This window comes from Moschus berezovskii, chromosome 20, assembly GCF_049115385.1.
Source record: "Moschus berezovskii isolate FMDL1 chromosome 20, NW_MosBer_1.0, whole genome shotgun sequence".
In the NCBI taxonomy this organism is placed as follows: Eukaryota; Metazoa; Chordata; class Mammalia; order Artiodactyla; family Moschidae; genus Moschus; species Moschus berezovskii.
This window is the reverse complement of record NC_142479.1, coordinates 56822658-56842443: the sequence shown is the minus strand read 5'-3', so window position 1 is coordinate 56842443 and position 19786 is coordinate 56822658. Positions and strand designations below refer to the sequence as shown.

General features: G+C 50.2%; 2 protein-coding genes across 8 annotated transcripts; both read right to left on the bottom strand.

The window, feature by feature from the left end:
• Positions 1-6515: 6515 nt before the first annotated feature.
• Positions 6516-8523, bottom strand: HEXIM1 (HEXIM P-TEFb complex subunit 1). The gene has a single exon (XM_055408078.2). It carries the CDS (start codon positions 7851-7853, stop codon positions 6891-6893), a length of 963 nt encoding a protein of 320 aa, XP_055264053.2. The 5' UTR covers positions 7854-8523; the 3' UTR covers positions 6516-6890.
• Positions 8524-12192: 3669 nt separating this feature from the next.
• Positions 12193-19307, bottom strand: ACBD4 (acyl-CoA binding domain containing 4). Of its 7 annotated transcripts, XM_088829171.1 has the most exons (11): positions 19169-19307; positions 18966-19064; positions 18671-18790; positions 18266-18386; positions 18099-18183; positions 17707-17827; positions 17397-17483; positions 17019-17155; positions 16842-16917; positions 16019-16158; positions 12193-12939 (listed from the first exon to the last, which is right to left on the bottom strand). In XM_088829171.1, the coding sequence occupies exons 3-11, from the start codon at positions 18756-18758 to the stop codon at positions 12814-12816; spliced, it is 981 nt and encodes a 326-aa protein (XP_088685297.1). In that variant the 5' UTR covers positions 18759-18790; positions 18966-19064; positions 19169-19307; the 3' UTR covers positions 12193-12813. The 7 variants fall into 7 exon arrangements, with proteins under 7 accessions (XP_088685297.1, XP_088685294.1, XP_055264054.1 ...); XM_088829168.1 differs by lacking the exon at positions 17397-17483 and having other exon boundaries at positions 17019-17089; positions 18671-18804; positions 19169-19306; XM_055408079.2 differs by lacking the exon at positions 17397-17483 and having other exon boundaries at positions 17019-17089; positions 19169-19306.
• Between the last annotated feature and the right edge of the window lie 479 nt (positions 19308-19786).

The following is a 19786-nucleotide window of genomic DNA, read 5'->3' as shown; positions in this document are numbered from 1 at the left end:
CCCGGCAGCCCCGCAACCTCGCTTCTCACAGAGGGCGGGGTTCTTGGGTAATTACCCCAAATTTCCCGAGACCCCAACTGGGGAGAGACCGGGTGAAACGACCAGCCTTTGCCCCTACCACCGGGGCTCTGATCCTGAGGCCGAACTCCGCTAAGTTCTTTCCCCACCCCCATGCGGCCTGGGTATGGCGGCGAGGCCCGGTGTAGCGGGACCCCCACTTCGATGGGCATGGTGGGGGCGACGCCACATTCCAAAGACTGGCGCCGCGGGGGCGGGTGGAGGTTGCAGCCCAGGCCGCGCGTCTCTTTGGCGTGGCAGTCAGCTGGAGGCTCCGAGGGCGGAGAGCCAGGCGCACCCACCATCTCCCCCATTGCACCAAGGCCACCCCGCGTCCAGGGCTGTGAAAAGGAACAGCCTTCTTCCTACTGTAGCAACCACTAATTCTCCCCAGGGACCAGCTAGATCGCGGCACGTGCAAATCTCTGAGAGCTCTTGCCCTCGAGATTCCTTCTGTCCAGCCCCGATTCTCAGAACGACCTGACCTCGCACGTCGTCAGCCGCTTTGGGAAACTCCAGAAGTGTGCTGTTCTACTTCTTTTGAAAGTTTAAACCAAAGGGGGATGGGGTTTTGCCCTTTGCAGAGTTGGGACACAAAGTAACTTGGGAGTCGCCATGGTTCTGGGAATAAAAGTGGAGTGGCCCATTTCAGTTGCTTCAGGAACATCTGTTTGCATTTTGAAATCTGAGCCATAACTTTTACCAAAACCTTTGGAGAAATGGCCGCCCTCCTAAAGGAAAAAAAGAACTAATTCCAATATAATTTTTATACTACAGATTCTTTTCAATTTAAAGAACTTTTCTCCCACAAAGGAAACAAAATGGAATATCTTGCCATTAATGCATTGTTAATAGGGAGCCTCTGTTTTGAAAGTCCAAGTAATTGAAAGTCACTTCTGTGGATCCCAGATGACCCCCAAAATAGAAATTGCAGTTTTGAGCTACTTCATATGTGTGGTGTTTGAGGGAGTAGGGGAAACCTGCTTTGAAAAAATAAACCACCTTTTATTACAGTAGTAGCAGCTTCTTAAGGGTTGAAGATTAATGTGAAGTTCTTTTCTTGAATTGGAGAAGAAACAATTTTGTTTCTTACTGCTTGAAATCTAAATTCAGAAAGATTCATAGCTCAGGGGTTGCTTAATGTTGTTGCCATAAAGTCAGTTAAAATTATGCCCAGGTAGACTGAAGTAGAGATAGTGACTGGGCAGTGAACTTTTATCTGAGCGTATCTTGCGGTGAAGCTCATGGTTGATTACAGATGGTCAAATCGTTCCTAAGTATTTGGCCTTCATAGCAAAGTTTTTTTAGAACTGAAGTCCTGTTCCTCCTATTAGTAATTTTTTAAGTTGTCAGAGTGACAACTCCAGAGCTTTAAAAATAACTATGTTCTGTTTTTCCCCCTGGATGTTTTTAGAGAAAGTCTTAGAACTGGATTGCCAAAAATTACGATCAACTTTGATACATTCTTAATCTAAAATATGGGCCCCTTATCCTAAATAAAGATTCAGTACACTTGATTCATGCTGTAGGTTGACTTGGCCTACCTCATATTCACTTTACAAACTCTTCAAATCAGGAGAAGATACCAGTTTGGAAAAGCTGACACTTCAGTTGGTAGGAACAGTCATAGCTGAAAGGGGCTTTAAAGCTTATCTTTGTGGTGCAGTTGTCAAGAATGTAATGATGGAGGATCTCAGACTTGTGATTCATCCTCCATTGTGAAGTAATCTAGTTAAACATTTGGAAGCTACTGTGCCAGGTGCAGAAATTTTACTCATAAAGGGGAAAGCTTATAGTCTTTTAAGTATGACCCATACGCTTTTCCATCCCTTGATTAAAAAAGTTGGGAATAAAATAAGTTTGTTAATGGTCCCTTGGTTACCTACTGAGCAAAACACAGGACTGGAAGTTAGGAACTCCCAAGTTGTAGTTCTGTGTGTGCTACCACAGACTTGGTTCACTTGGCCAGGAGCCAAATCCTGAAGATGAGGCCAAACTGGTCATTTTGTTGCTGAGTCTATTGTTTCTCTAATGTTCAACCAGACCTTCAACTTCCTTCTCAGCTCTCCTGTTTCAGATGAGTTGCTTTGTGGTTTATGACAAATTTGACAAACTTTATATGCCTCAGTTTCTTAATTTGAAATTGGTATCAATGCAGCCTCCATCATAAATACCTTGAATAACTACTCTAGTGGCTGTGTAAACATTTACTTGTTATAACTTAGTTATTTGGGAACCTTAGAACTTCTGCTTCAAAGGATATTTGGAGCATTTGGGAGGCCTGCTTTCCCAAAGTGTGGCTTTGGTTGCCATATTCCATCCAAATAGTTTGAGTAAGGGTCAGTCTCTCAGGGTACCAAGCAGTTGTTACCTTGAGTCCCGAATGGCTTACATTTGCCTAATGGCCAGCTCCTGGGACTATTGACTGTGTATGAACAGGATTCATTGACAGGAGTGATTCTTTACAGCAGCCCTGTTCGGGATGAAAATTCTTACTTCTGAACTATTTGATTTCCACATTTTTTAACTTCGTGTTTAGTCCTCATCATCCTCTTCTCTCTCTCTTCTCTTTTTAAGTTAAAATGTTTGCTGTTTTAAATACACTTTCAGTAAGCCCTAGAGTGGAAGGTAACTGACCTCTTTGACATGTCCTTCCATCTTCTGGTTTGGTCCTCTGCCTGAAAGTTGTCCTGGGGTTATCCAGGTATGCAGAAGTGCGTGCTTAAAGCAGACTTCAGAACTTCAAATTAATCTTTTCTGACACTCTGGAGGCTAGGACAAGTTCTACTGAGTAGCTTGCAAGAGCAGTAATGCTATCGTTTTCTCAAATTGTTGTGCATGGAACACTCTAGAGCTCTCACATTTTCCTTCAGGAATATCATCTTTGCTTACCGTTGACCCAGAGTTGTTTTTTAACACTTCACAGTCAGTGGATGTATCAAATAGATCTGTCTTCAGATGAGAGTTTACAATACTTTTCAAGTTTTTGTTATTTTTGGAAATTTTTAAGCCAACTATAAGTGTTCTTGGTGCTGTGTTGAGGGAAAGAATCACACTAGCTATTTCAGAAGACTTACCAGCCGTCTCTGGTAGCAGCCCAACCATTTGAAAGAATTTCGAGGTGTGTAAAGATTTGTTGGTAAACTACTTGGATTATCCCTGCTGTTACCAGTGTTATATCATTTGTCATAATTGGATTGCCTCTCAGTAAAGCCCAGGAAAAACTTTATTCAGGAGGATTTGCGAGAGCTATGTTATTTATCTGCCTTTGTTTTTTCAACAAGAAATGAAATGAAGTTGTAAGCTTTCCAACATTCAAAGACAACTGGCAGGAATTGGCAAAATATTGAATCTTTGCTTTCTAGACCATATATTCTGTCTTACACAGTGTGACTTGCCCTTTGGTCAGCAGATCCCACTATTCAGGGCCTGAATTTGACATTTTCTTTTAGAAATCACTTTTCATTTCTAACAACAGCCCATTACACTTTACATGAGAGAAGATAGTAAAGTGGAATTTTATTACAATCTTGCTTGAGAAATGGAGAAAATAATTTTTGAAAACCCACAAACTCAGGTGTACATAGGTACAAATATAGTACTCTTACTCTTGCCAGCTTTTCCATCACACTGTTACGAATATTTGTTCCTAGCTGTTGGTGTAAGTGGCCGGGGACACCTATAGTACATTATCAAATATTTGGCTGAACATTGGTTTTCTGAAGTAGACTATTGTGCATTTTGCTTATTTCCGTAGATTTCTTTGATTTCTCTTTTGAATTCACCAGGATAAAGTATATTTATTTGCATTTCCCCAAGCAAAGGAGTTTTATTTTACTCTGAACAAAGTGAAAGTTAAAATACTGATCAAGTGGGCAATTGCTCTGGTCTTAAGAAGAACCACTGATAATATCAATGGTACCTTACTCTTGTATAGACTATTTTCATGCTGTCTCTAATCCTTGCAGTTGTGTAATGTAGGCATGGCCCCATTTTGCTGATGAAGAATGAGGCTCTGAGGGTGTTAAGGCTATAACTGCTAGTATATATCAAAGGTAGATCTAGGAGCCTGGTTTTTTGACTCTTTAGTCTGGTGTAATTTTATGTTTCCTCTCTTTAGAAAAACCTTGTCTATTTTTCAGAACTAAACCAATCTGAAAGTCCCTGGCTTTCCCACTCAAGCAGAAATCAGGGATCTATCTTCTGAGGGCCACTTTAGGTTATAGGTTAGCCCAAGAAAAGTTTTCCTTAGCTCAAAGGAGGATTAAGCTGCCCAGTCAGCTGTCTCCAAAGTTTGGGAAGTGCTTTGCCCTTGCTGGACACCCAGACCTCAGTAAAAGAGAATGACTGAAATTGCTAATGTGTAAGCATGATCTTTTGAACAGCTTATTTAAGTTCTTTAGCAGAAATACCTTTAGTGAATGGCTGGAGTGGACTTGAGGATCGTTTCTCATGATCCTGATAGTATAGGGAATTCATTTTCCTCTGCCCCGGCAGCAGTATGCTAGTTAAGTGTTTCAGTTAGAAAGTGTTGATAGAAAATTGAAATTTTGCACAAACAGCATCATTCTAAGAACATTAAATGCAATAAATACAATAAAATGCAGGTGCCTTTGAAAGCAAAATTCAGAGTTGCATATCTCAAGGTAAATCAAAGTAAATTATGACAATTACTTTAAATTTGTATAATTTTAGAGACTGGATTGAATTTGTCTCCTAAAACTTAAAACACTTTTTTTTTTTCCTGATGATCAATGCCCTACAAGTCTTTCTAAGACTAATAGGAAAACAAGATCTTTATACTTAAACCTATCTTGCTAAGAAGAGGTTCTGAAATCCAGAGGCCATCAATGCTGCATCCCATGTAGTGCAGTCAAAATGAGGCTCCTGCTTGTGCACCGTAAAGCCAGAGGGCAGTGTTGCTGCTTTTCCAAGCAGCCGTTTCTGGGACTCCTGTATGACGTCATGGCAGAAGGAAAATTAAAAACGCAAAAACTATTTCAAAATAGACTTTTAATGTAGTTTTTAGGCCAGAGAAAAAGCTATCATACATTGTCTCCAGTGGGCCCTCTGCCAGAATAGGGCCACCTCAATCCAGCTTTGAAGGCCCTGAGTCAGTCTTAACCGCCATAATTTCCCTTGATTCATGGATTCATGTATGCTTCTCACGCATCATAAGGCACATTTCACTCTTGAAGTTCCCACCACCTCCACTATTTCATTTAGGTGGGAAAGCAAGCTTCCCAATGGGAGTCCCCCCCCCCACCCAGGGGTTCTTAACCTTCAAGAAGTTTGAGAATTTCATGATTCTCTAGAACCCTCTCTCCAGAAGTATCTACACGTAATACAAGTCTACATACAATTCCATGGGGCTCATGGACCCCTATGTTTCTAAGGCCCCCTGTGTTTCTAAGGAACCAGGTGAAAGAAGCCTTGTGCTAGTGATTTGAGCAATGCATCTGGTCTAGGGAAACACAGAGGGCAGGTAAAGATGGGCTGGGTAATCGTAACAGGAGGGAACAGTCTTACAGTTTCTATTTTGACTTGGGGGCAGAAACGAGTTCCCAGGGCTTCCTGCACTTTGAAGAGTAGAACTACTCAAGGACTAAGCAGCTATCAGTACAGTTTAGAAGACTGAGAATAGAGACTGTATAGGGATGGTGCAGGGCTCCCACTTGGCCCCCCAAGGACTTAACTTAGCTCAGCCAGAAGCTTTATATTTTATTTGCAGTGAGGGGGCATTTCTAATTTTAGTTTGAGTTTCATGGAAAGGTGGACAGCTCCTATTCCTTTTCTTGGTATAGGGAGCACCTAAGTATTGGGCGTTTAGGGTTAAGTCCTTGGAATGCCCCAAATGGTCATTTTCTCTATAAATGCAATATTCACTACCTCTGAATATTTTAACATAAAGAGCTGCCTCACTGTTTATTCAACCATTGCTTGCACCAAGAAAGCAAGATAAGTGCCTTTCCCAGGCATCCAAGAACTTCCAGCCTTACTGGGAGGAGGAGGGGGAATTACTAAAAACCCACTTGTAGGAGTGAAATGAGGCTGTCAGTTGTCCAACCTGACAAATGGCCAAATTAGGTTTACATTTTTGTTAATAGACTTCTGAATGGCTATTGAGAAGCAGAATTAAATTTTAAGCTGCTGATCATAGTTACTTCCTACTCCCGAAACACCCAACACTGGTTTATTTTTCCAGCATCAAGAAAGAAAATGAAGGCACTAGAAAACAACACACTTAAGTATTGAAGATAATTAAATCTTTATATTTTGCTGGAACTGTATATTGTAGCACACTAAAACCCATTCAAGGGAAAACTGGGCAAACTGAAAATTCTCCCCTTAAGGTTTGTTTTTGAAAATGGACAAATTAAATGCTTCCTTTACCCCTCCCCCCAGTGCAGTCACATAAATTAGTATTTGAATTAGCTCTAGAAATCACACAAACTATGTTACATTTACAAATATTTATTATAACTAGAATGAATTTAATGGTTCTCAGATTTGGCCACCTTATAGCTCCATTTAAGGAGATTTTTAACAGAAAACTGCATTATAACCTGGTCAAGTTACTTACACATTAAAAAAGAAAACTCCTAAAAAGGAAAACAAGGAAAGCAACCCTTCAGTTTCACATAATTAAAGAACAGGAGAAAGCACACAAGCTACATCATAGCTAAATTGACCGAACCAACCAAAGCCAAGGGGATTTCTTTTCTGATTATGTGTCATAAAAAGGTCCACTGTCTTATATACACATGTATATAATGTTACATTCCATCACTGTAAAAAGTCCCCTTTGCCCCCTCCCCCGGAAAAGTTTCAGTCTAGTCTCCAAAGTTGGACAGCGGCGCTCGCTCCTGCTGCCGGTGCAGTTCGTTCTCCGTCAGCAGCTGGAGGTTCTCCGCGCGCAGCCGGTCCAGCTCCAGCTCCAGCTCCCGTACACGCGCGTCGTCGCCGTCCAGCCGCTGGCTTTCCAGCCGCAGCCGATTATTCTCGTCCTCCATACGCGAGAGGCACTTCTCCAGCTCTAGGTACTCTTTGATGAGCTCCTGCTTGCTCATGTTCTGCAGGCTCTCCGCGTGGTACCGCTCATAGGTCTCCGAGAAGTCCCGCTGCAGAAACTCGCTGCCGTCTCCTCCCATCCCGTCGCTGCCCCCATCCTCCTCGCCTGCTTCTTCCATAAAGTCCTCATCGCTGGTGTCGTCGGATTTGGCAGCGGCCCGTTTGGGATAGAGGCCGGTTTTAAGATCCGGCTCCTCCTGGTCGTGGTCATCCATGAGGAACTGCGTGGTGTTATAGGGAGCAACTGGCTGGCCCTTCGCGAACATCTCGGCTCGAATCCTCGAAGCTCGCAGGCTCTGTTTCTCATCGAACTTTTTCTTCTCCTCCCAGGTCAGCGTATAGTATGGTTTCCAAAGTCGCTTCTTCTTGGAGGGGCGTCTCCTATGTTTTTTCTTGCCCACCTGTCTCTGCTGCGGGGGAGCTCCGCCAGCGGACAAGTCGTCCCCATTCTGGCCCTTCTCACCCGCTTCCGGACAGCTGGATTCTGGGCAGACCTGGGTCTTAAGGGGAGACGGCTGGGGTTCCAGGCTCCCTTCCCCCCCCTGCCCTGGAGAGCCACCCGACTGGGGGGACGCTCTCGATTGCCACCTACTGTCTTCCTCCGGCACCCGCTCCTCCGCGCCTGGGGGTCGATCAGGGTTCCGTTCTTCATGGACAGCAACAGCACCTGTACAGTTGCTAGTTTGAGGCTGGTGCTGATACTCTGACAAGAGTGGCTCGGCCATTGCTAATAGAATCTTCTTCTCGAAGTTTGAAGAATGTTGGCTGTAAGTCCTTAAGGAAAAAAAGGTTTGCTTTTCTTTGCAAAAATGTCCAACACAGTCCTCTTCGGTCTGTAATTCCTGCAGTGATGCCTTTAGCCAGTCCTTCTGTCAGCAAACTCCAATTGCGATTTGGGGGCGCTCAAGTCAGTAAAGGGTTAAGCGCCCAGAGCGCGGCCAGATAGCGGGTCCAAGGGGGTACAGCAGCAGGAACAGTACGTAATGTGCAGAGGGGGTGGGCTTCAAGCCTTCCCGCAGACTGCCCCCGCGATCGAGAAGTTGGTGGGCAAGAAGATTAGGTTAAATCCAATGGGTTAAACCCAGCCCCGAAGGGGTTAAAACTACCCGATGACGCTGACTCCGAGGGGCCGGATCCACAAAGGGTTAAATCCCCTGCCGCAGAGTCCACAAGGGGTTAAAGTCCCAAAGCCACCTCCTCCCACTTCCACGGGTGTCGCTCCAAGCGGAGCTCCCCGTTCCCTAGGCCCGGCCGGAGCCTCAGCCGAGGACAGACAAACTCATCTCCCCTTTGGCTCGATGCTCTGCTCAGCTCAGTTCTCCTCCGCCTCCTCCTCCTTTTTCCTCCCTCCTCCCCCTTCCGATAGCTCCTCTTCCGCCTCCTCCCCCAACTTCCCCTCCCAACCTGCCTCTCCACCTGCCAACTTCCAACTGCTGCCTCCCAGCCCTCTGCGCCCCTTTTATATAGAAGCCGGTCCGCCCCGCCCATGCGCATGCGTGACTGAGTCCCCATCACAGGAAACTGGGAGTCGTAGTTCCCATCTCTCAGGCCCGCCGTCTTCGAGCGCCGTGCGACGTAGCCAATCCCAGGGCGCGTAGGGGGCGTTTTCCAGGCCGCCTCCTTCCATCGCTGATCCCCCGCTAGAGAAACGTGAGCGCCCATTGGTCAAAAGGCACACGTCTCGCCGAGGAAGGGAGGCCAATCGCAGAGAAGATGGGGCGGGTTCTGGACCATACCATTCTGCTTCAGGAATACAAGAAGATTCGATGGCCTGTGAGGGCCTGCACAGAATATTTTTATGAAAAGGTGCGTCTTAAAGGTTATTATCCTATTCTGTTCTCAGCGGAAAGGTTCTGAAGATCCTAAACATTTGTTAATTTAAGCGAGAATGGTTTATTCCTAAAAAGTAGTCCCTAAAGTGTAAACGAGCATTTAATTATGTAAAGAGAGATGTTGGCCCATGGCTACTAATTCTCGATTCTTAAGATTACAAGAATGGCTTCAAGGTGTTGATTAGTGACTGGGATTGACGACTGCGGAAGGATATTGTGAACACTTTTTTTTTGGTAAAAAAAAAAGCGCATGAAGAGGTAAACAAATGAATAAAAAGTGCCGCCTTAAAGGGACAGCGTGACTGCTTTACGGCAGCAACCTCTGACTAGGCCTCGGAAGATGAGAAAGCAGGTTCGAGTCCCGGGTGACGTCCACCCCCGGACTACGCTGGGACCCTTAACGGAAAGTGGCGGAGTCCCAGCCCCAGCGTAGTCTTTCATGGCCGCCCCCGCCCAGGGGCTGGTGCAAAATGGTGGGCCGTGACTGATTTCTCTCGCCGGCGCCGGAAAGTGCTGGGTGTGCGCCCTGGGATCCCCCGAGACCCCGGGATGTAAGGCCTTTCTTCCCCTCTCCCTCACCGGGCCTCAGCTTCTATCTAAGAAAATGGCCTCCTGGGGCCCTCTTGGTCTGTTCAGTTGGGAATCGACCATGAAATTTTCCTGAGCCTGGATGGGAGTCCAGGGCAGCGGATGAACCTCTTTGTTGGGGGAGGGGTTCGAAATTAATACTGAGTTGAAATAATCAACCCCGGCTACTCCAGAGAGAAGCCACAGACTGGAAAGAATTATCTACTGAGGCTCTTCCTCGTCAGTGGACGCTGGGCAACACCGGCAGGGAAGCAGAGCCAGAGGCTTCTCCGAGGAGGAAACCTTGCCCAGAAATGGGGGCAGAGGGATTCTGGCCCAGAACTGTGGGACAGATTCATGGGAGGCGGGAAGGCGGCGCGCGACGTAACTCTCCTTGTGAAAATTCTCCAGATTCCAGGCTTCCGCCCAAAGGACAGGGGCTGAGGGCCAGGAGTAGCCGAAACCCTCCACTCAAACCACTTAGGTCTAAAATCTTTCACGCTGCAGTCCATGGGGTCGCAAAGAGTCGGACACTACTGAGCGACCGAACTGAACTGAAAATCTTGTAATCTCAGTTTTTCCCATTTGCCACACACCGTGACTCTTCTGTTTCTTCATCAACAGCCCTGTCTTATATTCGAACCGCTTTTCCCCGCACAGCGTTCCTTTGCACACAGAACCATTTGCCCCTCCGCAGCCCACTGAGTTAGGCAGGGTAGGGATTCTTGTCTCCATTTTAGAGATAAGAAATCTCTAAAGCTCAGAAATTAAGTGACTTGTCCAAGGTCACATGCCAATTAAGTGACACTTTAAGCTAAAGCGAAGGTCTCTGTGACTCCGTGCTGTTTTTCTATCACAAACACAAAAGTCCCTTTTTTGTAAGAACTCTGGATTTAGTTCCTTTCCATCTGCAACACTTTCAGCAAACTTCTGGCCCTTCTTTCTCTTTCCTTCTCTTTTTTTTTTTTCCTCACCTGGAGGCATGTGGGATCTTACTTTCCACGAAGGAAAGAACCCGGCTCCCTACAATGGAAACACCGAGTCTTAACCAGTGGACCGTCAGGTTAATCTCACATTGGATAAGAAGGCACAATGATGAGTAAAATTTCATCCCCGCTACTCAAGGACTGTGTAGAGGCCATCAAACCTACGGTAAGCCAAAATAGCAGGTGATGAAAATCCTGGTAGGAGCTTGTGAGCCAAGTTGCTTAGGAGTTGAGAATTGTGTACAGGTGTCATGGAGGAGGTGACTTCGTGGCTGTCTAAAACATGAAGCATTTTCAGGCAGAGTGTCATGAGCAGGACATTTATGACGAGTAGGCGTCTTGTCCCAAGACAGGACTTGTCAGGGGATTCAGGAGTGGTTTTGTGGGAAGTTGTCATGGGCATGCCCAGAGGGAGAGGCAAGCAAGAGTGACCCTGAGGCACATCCAGATGTTTTGAGATAGAACATCCTAGCCTGTTTTCCCTGAGAACTCAGGTCTTTCTGAAAAGCCTGCCCCTCCCCTGTGCTGCTTCATCAGTCATGCAAGAAGTTTCGCAGGAGCAAGAGCTCCTCAACAGTGAGAGCTCCCTGAGGAAAAGTTTTTGGAGAGAACTCGACTGGGAGTCAGAGCCCTCCAAATTGTTACATTTTTAGACTCCAAGGACTCCTGGGTACCCTCAGTCGGGATTTGGAAGGTACAACTGAGCCCCTCAGTCTGTTGGGCTCGGTTGTATGGGCTTATTTGTTCTATTAGGGGAGGAGTGGTCAGACTGACAGGTTGTGGAATTCCAGAATTCTATAACAAGAGGCCACGCACCTTGAACTAGCTAGGCATTTTGTCATTAATGTCTTGGTCATTAATCCCCAGGACTGCCTTATGGTGAAAAGGTCTTCATCGCTATTTCACAAACAAGGCAACCCAGGATTAAAGCAAAGAATCCTGCCGAAGTCACACTGCTAGTAAGCGCAAGTGGTGGCGCTGGCTTCCGCTTGCATCCCCAGCACCAGTTTGGCCCCTCTTCCATTGCCCTCCAGTTGTTCATCCTTAACACAGGGATTAACTCAAAGTTTCGTAGCCCCAGCAGCCAGCGGCTCCCAGAGTTCTCTGCTCAGTTTGGCACTGGACCCACCCCGACGGGAGCCGCGGGGACCACGTTCCCGCCGTCCTTGGCCTTCCAGAAGGTTCCCCGGGAAAGCCCAAGCGCAGAGGTCACGGAGAGAGCAGCTGAGGAGGGGGAAGCGGGCAGTGGGCACTTCCGGGGCCCGGATCTCGGCCCGCGACCCTACGCCTGGCGCGCGGAGCAGGGAGTAGCCGCCCTTCCCTTCGGGCGGGAAGGGAGCCTGGGCCCGAGCCCGCCGGACTCCTCCCGCCGCCCCTTACTCGCAGCTTTCCCCCGCAATCCCCACCCGCGACGGGGCAGGGGGCGGGGCCATGGCCCCACCCCCGGCGGCTGCTGGGGCCCCGCCCAGAGCGCCCCCAGCAGCCGCTCCGCCTCCCGTGCAGACCCGGGGCCGTTCCCTCCACTAGCCCCGGGACGGGGAAATGCTCCCCCTGGAACGTCGGCCGCTGGCGTCTCGGGGCCGTCCACGGCAGCAGTGGGGAGGGGGATCACAGAAGGGACCTGAACCTCGCGCGTCCCGGACGCGCTTTCCGCCTCACTCCGTGGCAGCCCAGACGGCAGAAGATGAAGGTTTTATTTAGTGAAACACTCTTTTGTAAGTGCATCTTTAGTGAGGACGTCCAGAGTATTTCTGCGGGTAGGGCGGCCAGCCAAAAGGAGCTGACTGCCCTCCCCCGGGGCCAGCTCTCTCCGCCTTTCCCCAACTCGGTCTAGCCTCCTGGCCTCCCTCCCACAGCCCGCCAGCCAATCACTCTTCCAGGGGCCCGGCCGAAGTCCCAACTTGCCCAAGAGCTGAGCCTCCTCCTCGGGGAGACGCTGGGTTGGGAGAGGAGTCAGGTGACTCAGAGGGTGGGGAGGGCAGAGGCTGAGACCCGGTAGCTCCACCCCTGGATCACCCACCCACCCCAAACCCGGGACTTGCTCCACAAGGGCAGTCTCCCCAGGGAGCCTGAGGTGGTCGAAGGGGAGAGGAGGGACAGTCCCTGTGGAGCTGCATGAAGAGTAGGGTCTTATCTGGCCCCGACACGAGGAAAGGGGTGTCAAGGCGAACACTATTTCGGGCGGGAAGCGGGGTGAGAACGGGGGTTAATGCTGTTCTCCTAAACCCTAGGAAGGTTCAGGGCACAGCAAAACACAGGGCTCATAGCCCCCTGTTGGCTGCAGACTCCTCCACCGAGAGTCACCTCTTCTGGGTCCGAAACTGTCGGAAGAGCCACTGGACGATGAAGGGCCACAGGAGGAAGAAGATCAGCGTGGGGCCAGAAAGCCTGAGGGGCCAAGGCCTGGCACTGGGTGGGGGCATCTGCTGCCAAGAGGAGAGAGTCAGGGGCCAGCCCAGGCCTCAGCTCAGGCTAGGCCCTCCTTAGGGACCTGCTTACAGAACTCAAGTGGGAGCTGCTACCTCCCTCTCCCCAGTCTGAAGATTGGGGCTCCCGGGTTTGTCCCTGAAACATTGAGCCCCAACTCCCTCCCCTATCTTCCTCCTACGGCAATTCAAGGTGCCAAAAAGAGTGGAGGAACTGACTCAGAGGTCATCTCCTCTGGGCCACGAAGCCTGATATGGCCTGAAGACCCCATATTGTAAAGGATGTGCCACATTTCTAATGAAGACCCAGGGTGTTCAGATTTTAGTTTCCAAATCCCATTATCTGTTGAAAGGAAGCAAGGCTCCTTGGAGAAGTGGTAGATTTCAGGTCTGGAGCAGGGAAGGTGGAATTGAATGTGGGATGTCTTATACTGCTGCTACTGCTGCTAAGTCACTTCAGTCGTGTCCGACTGTGTGTGACCCCATAGACGGAAGCCCACCAGGCTCCCCCATCCCTGGGATTCTCCAGGCAAGAACACTGGAGTGGGTTGCCATTTCCTTCTCCAATGTGTGAAAGTGAAAAGTGAAAGTGAAGTCGCTCAGTCGTGTCCAACCCTTAGCGACCCCACGGACTGCAGCCTACCAGGCTTCTCCATCCGTGGGATTTTCTAGGCAATAGTACTGGAGTGGCTTGCCATTGCCTTCTCCGACTACCAGTTGCCAACTCAGCCCCTAGGAAGTAAGAAAGCTGTTCAGGATTAATGAGATCATATTACAAGAGTGTAGGACCCAGCTAGAAAGGGAAAGTGAAGTCACTCAGTCAAGTCCGACTCTTTGCGACCCTGTGGACTGTAGCCTACCAGGCTCCTCTGTCCATGTGATTTTCCAGGCAAGAGTACTGGAGTGGGTTGTCATTTCCTTCTCCAGAGGATATCCCCGTCCCAGGGATCGAACCCAGGTCTCCCGCATTGTAAGCGAGACGCTTTACCATCTGAGCCACCAGGGAAGTCCTAGAAAGTGAGGGTCTTACCAAAGTTCTGACAGTCTGGGCATCAAAAAGAATGATATGATTGCAGTTGACTGAAATACTGAGTCTTTAAAGTCCATAAATTCATAAAAGAGTAAGTTGGAAATTTATCACCATTGAGGTGGCTGTTAAATCAACTCCTTACTTTAAAAACAGATAATTAAAGAGAAAGAATTAAGCACTTATTCTGCCCTTCCATAAGGTACCATATTTCAGGGAAATACTAGATGGTCAGGGAAACTACAGAAAAATGCCAGCTAATAAATGTTAAAGGAATCATAGAAAAGTCCACATTTTTGCAACCATTAACTAAATTATTGATCCAAGCAAGGATTATCTATCACTTGTCAAAAGCTGTGTGTCAAATGGGGCTGATGGGGAACTGGGACATTCCCTGGCTCCAAGTGGTGGAATCAGACTGTCACCCCTTCATCCCTGCTGTGATCCTCACTAGGAATATGCGTGGTAGGACATCCAGTTATGTGTCTCTTGATGTGAAGAAAGAATATCACCTCTGATGTAATCTGGTCATGTAATCTAGCCACTCCAGAAGTGGTATAGTCTACAGGACTACTGTCCAGTCTCCATCAAGTCAGTAGCAAGGATGAGGGACTGGTCTAGACTAACAGTCTTAAGGACAGAGGCTCCTGGCCTGGACAGACAGAGAAGCTGGAAAAGGCGATTTGAATCTGGACTGTGTATTTGACTGTTGGCTCAGACGGTAAAGTGTCTGCCTACAATGCAGGAGACCTGGGTTCGATCTCTGGGTCGGGAAGATCCCCTGGAGAAGGAAATGGCAACCCACTCCAGTATTCTTGCCTGGAAAATCCCATGGATGGAGGAGCCTGGTCTATGGGGTTGCAAAGAGTCAGACACGACTGAGCAACTTCACTTTGTGTTTTTGATGATATGAAGGAATTGTGGTGTGAGATAAAATGTTTTTGCTAGGCAGCAGAGTGTTCTTATTTTCAGAGATGCAGAACCAGGTATCTCAGGGTGGAAATATTCAGCAGATAAAATTAGTAAAAGGTAAACAAAAAATATTAGTAAAACCTCGGCGAGGCAGGGGTGAGTGTTGAAATGTTAGCCACTGTGGATCTGAGGAAATTCCTACCAATTCCTCTGTGCCAAGGGGACAAAGGGTCACCTGAGTGATTCCTTCATATCCAGGACTTCAGCCGTCCCCTGCCCCCACTGCTCCAGGCTTCACAAGAACAGACTTATTCAGAGTTGATGGTGGATGCCAGCTTTGGAGGGAGATACAAGTGGGGCCACTCCCAGCTCCATCACTTAATAATAATGCTAATAGTAACAGCGAGCCCCATTCGGAAGCATCTACATGCATTATCTCATCTAATCCTCACAGCAGCTCTGTGGGGTTCTTCCAGGCTGTGTGAGTTACTTCCAGGCCCTGAGGTAAGTTATTCAACCTCTCAGAGCTTTAGTTTCCTCATTTGTAAAAGGAGAATGAAAAGAAAACCTATTTCATTGTTGTGTGTGTGTGTGTGTGTGTGTAAAATGAGGTAATGCAGGTAATATGTCTGGCACACAGCCGGAGCTCCAGAAATGGCTGCTCTTATTTATTTTGCAGAAGTAGAGGTGTCAAGGGGCAAGCAGATCTAGAAGTCGGGAGGAGGGAGTGAGGGGTGCAAGGGCTGAATGTGAGGGGAGGGGAAGACAGTAAGTCTGGGAACAGAAGTCCTGACGGAGGGGCAATAGGGACCCCCTCCAAGCCCCAGTGCAAAGAGCAGACAGGTTCTGGCCTCTCCAACTGTTGGGATTCCCTCTGTCCTCAGTTGGTTTCCCTTCTGGCATGGGGTGGGGGTATGAGCAGGAAAGGAGGGCTTCTCCCACTCTGCCTTCCAGGCTGGAAGCACTTTAGACCCCCTGACTTCCTGGCCTGACCCATAAGCCACACCATTCTCTGGAGAAGGCAGAAGTGTGGGCAGATAGAGGGGGGTACAAAGATAGAAGTGGCTGGCTGAGGAGTCCAGCATAGAGACCCTCAAAATTCTGCCCCAGTCTTGCCCTGGACCTTTGGAGGGGGCTCACCTGCTCGGGGGGCATAGGCATGCTCTCCAGGCTCTGCAGCCTCCCCTGGACGTCCCGCATACTCTCCTGCAGCGCACGGACTGTCCCCACCAGCCACGAGTCCAATTCCTGGGGCCCCAGCAGGGGGCCTTCCAATCTCCCTGCAGAGCACAGACACACAGGGAAGGGGATGCAGGAAGCAACTCAGCTCAGGGCAGGGCCAGGGAAGAGTCAGTAGAATGCCATCCCTTGTGCCCAGTGTGAGCCTTATAAAGTCCATGCATGCAGCTAACGGACTGCCAGGGGTTCAAACCCCAGCACCACCACTTAGCTCTGTGGTTCTGGGCAAGTCAGTAACTTCTCTAAGCCTCATTTGTCATCTGAAAATCATGTCCTCTCCCTCACAGGGCTGCTCGCTCTGAGGAATAAAGGAGATAATATTTATGAAAGTGCCTCTTACCAGACGTGGCACACTGGAAGTTCTAGGAAGAGATAAGGCAGAACTCAACTCATCGTCCTCAGAGAGTCCCATATGGGAGACCCCGAGAGAAAGGATGCCTCCCAAGGCCATGCAGGTGTAGATGTGAGAACTGGTCTAGGAGTTCTACCCCAGCTGCTCTGACTCAGTGCCAGCCAAGGGCACAGACTCCTGGTGGCCCTTGGAGAGGAGGCCAGGCAGGGACTTTGTTCCTCCTGGCCAGTGTCTGGCTTTTGGCAACCCTTCCTGGGCAGAGGCTGCTCTCTCTAGTGCCCAGAGCTGGACTTTCTCCTCTGCCCATGAAGGCAGTCAGGGGAAGGCCCCAGGCACTGGAACCACGGGGCAAAGGGTCAGATAGGGCCTCACCTTTCTCTGCAGGAGGCTCGGGGCTGTTTCTGGTGTCAATTTCTCCTCCCAGGGCGCCTCTTTGCTCTTCCCCAACCTGCAGAGAAGAGTCACAGAGTCCACGGAGAGGCGGGTGGTGGTGGGAGCAGCCAGGGCCCAGTGGGGTGGGGAGAGGGAGGGGATGGGAGTGGGTCTTACCAGCTCAGGCTCCAGCTGCTCCACAGAATCACAGAAAACTTCGGAGTCCTGGTCCCTGGGTGGCTGGGACTCTGAGGAGGAGGGAAGTAGGGCGAGTGGTAGGAGGGAAGCCATGGAAGGAGGGGAAGGGTGTGTACCTGGGCAGAGGCACCTGTTCAGGGGACCCTCAAGATGCTACCACAAGAGGCACAGATGGGTCCCTGAGAGGACAGGGATCCAAGAACCTACCTCTGGCCTTTGGGAGCACAGGGGGTCTCAGTGTCTGTGGGCATGAGGTGTGACAGGCACAGCGCAGCATCTAGCCTGCTCCCCTCCATGCTGCCTGGAGGTCCTCCCACCTCTGGCCTGGCCCTCTGCCCCTCCCGCCCAGACACGGACCTGGGCTTGGGGGTGCTGCTTCCCTGGGGAGGCAGGAAGGCTCTGGGGCAGCCTCAGCCTCCCCATTCAGTACCTGCCCTTCCCAACCTGCGGAGACAGCACGCAGAGGTGGGGCTGGAAGAGATCAGGCCCCTGCTCCCCAGCCCCATCGAGCCAGGGACTCTGTCTGAGACCTACCCCATCGGGGCGCTAGCTGGGGTCCTTACAGGAACATCTCTAGAGCCCTCTGCCTCCAAGCTCCCCTCCAATTGAGCAGCCCCCTAAGACAGTTCCATCAGCTTTTGTGGAGCTCCCAGCCTGGGGGCCTGACCTGTGACCCTTCTCAGGAATGTCTCCGGGGGCCTCGGCATGTCAGGGATCACCTGGTACAGGGGCTCGAAGTAACCAAACATGTCCTCTGCCACCTCGCCCAGGGGCACTGTGTCGATCACCTGTGCGGGAAGGGGTCTAATGGGGAAAGGCTGGCCCCTCCCACCACTGCCCTCCTACCCCCTTGAGCTGGGCCACCTCCGCCCTGCTGCTGCCATCATATCCCTCCACCTTGTGCCCAGTCAGGAACCAGAGTCAGGCAGGGGCAGGGGAACAACATGAAGGTGGAATTCCCATAGGTGTATCAATGTGCAGGAAACATAATGGGGGAAGGGGGGCAGGTCACCTGGCTGAGAGCTTGGGCACAGGGAGGAGCCTGCAGCCTCTCCCTACCTTCTGTGCCACCAGCTTCATCTCGGTAATGTAGGCGGACATGGCCTCCTCCCTGCTCATCTGGCCCAGGCTGTTCCAGGCTTCCCTGGGGGTGGGGGTGGGGGCAGAGGGCTGTGAAAGGCTGATTGACAGCTGGGGCTTGTTTGCCCAGCTGATGGGAAGCTCACCATTTGTAACGTCCGATAGGGTCCCAGAACCCAGGCTGGGGTATGAGGCAGGGCCCCATGGTAGCCTGCTTGTAGTAGCTGTAGAACCGCAGCATCTCTTCGTAGGAGGGGCGGTAAGAGCCTGGGCAGGAGTTGAGAAGTGGAGGGGGACAGTATCACTCCGAGCTCCGGGAGGATAGAGGCGGGAGGAGAACCACCCCTGGCAGGGTGGTGGAGGGTCTCTCTTGGTGGGGGCAGAGATGGTGAAGGGTCTCACTCAGGAAAGACAGACAGGGGCAGGTGGCGGAGGGGAACCCCAGGACAACACATGCAGAGACTTGTCTGCAAAAGTTGCCAGGATCAGAGTCTCCGGGGAGGCAGACGCTGGTCATCTGAACCCCCAAATGCGGGTCCCCGTGCCCTCACCGTTCTTAGGCAGGTTCTGAATGACGCTGACTGCGGCCTGGAACTGTTTCTGACAGTCCGGTTCTGGACTTTCATTTTCGATACCCATCTCCAGCCCTGGGACCCTACTTATGGGCGACTCTGCAAGAACAAGGCTGTGGGTGAACAGTTTCCAGGCTCCTCCACCCTCCTCCCTGGCACACGCCTCTGTAAGCCACTGGTCCACTTTCCAGAGGGGAAAACTAAGCTCTTTAGAGGCCTGAGTGAGATGCCCCGGGAGGTCAGGAGCTGCGACTGAGGAGACTCCTTTCCCTACCCCAAGGCAGCGTGGGTGTGACCAGGGTGACTGAGAGGGCCTCGGTGTGTGGGTCAGGTGGCAAGGGTCGTGGTGTCTCTAGATGCACATCTTCGACTCCTAGACAGGCGAACGGGCAAGCCGAGAGGAGTCAGGGCGGGGCGAGCAGTCTCCCACCCCAGCCTCCCATACCCCGGCTCAGCCTCTCGGCGCCCAGCACTCACCCTCAGGGCCCACTGCCCGGACACCTAGGTTCCCTTTCGTCACTAGTCGGAGGCTTCCTACCGACCTCCGGGCCGGGATGGGGACGCGAGGCAAGAGAGAAAACTTACGCCAATCAGAGAGCCCGTTTCAAATTTCTTCTATACCACAACCACTCAGCGCGGCCCTTTCAAGATTATGCAAATAGTTTAGTGGTGCCTCTCCAGATCAGGCGGGGCGAATCCGCGGGTTGGCTCCCCGATCCTGGACGGCCAGAGGCGGGAGAAAGCGCCCCCTGGTGGACGTCGTGAAATGACGCTGTCTCTTGCGCCCCCTGGTGGAAACCGCGTAGTCAGGTGAACCCAGGCCCCGCAGATTCAGCCCTTCATTTACCAGACCCTGGGGATAAAACGGGAATCAGCTCTTGAGATCAAGGGTTCTGCAGATGGGACATTGGAGCAGAGTTTTGGAAGGCCTAACAGTAAGCCAGGAGAAGAACGAGGAAGGTCATTCCTGGAGGAAGGAATTGCAAGATCAAAAGTACAGAGGAGAAGACTAGATATTCAGAAGGAATATCCAGAGAGGATATTCTTGGAGACGCAAGCCAGTACGGACGCAATGTATCTGAAAATGGAGTAAAG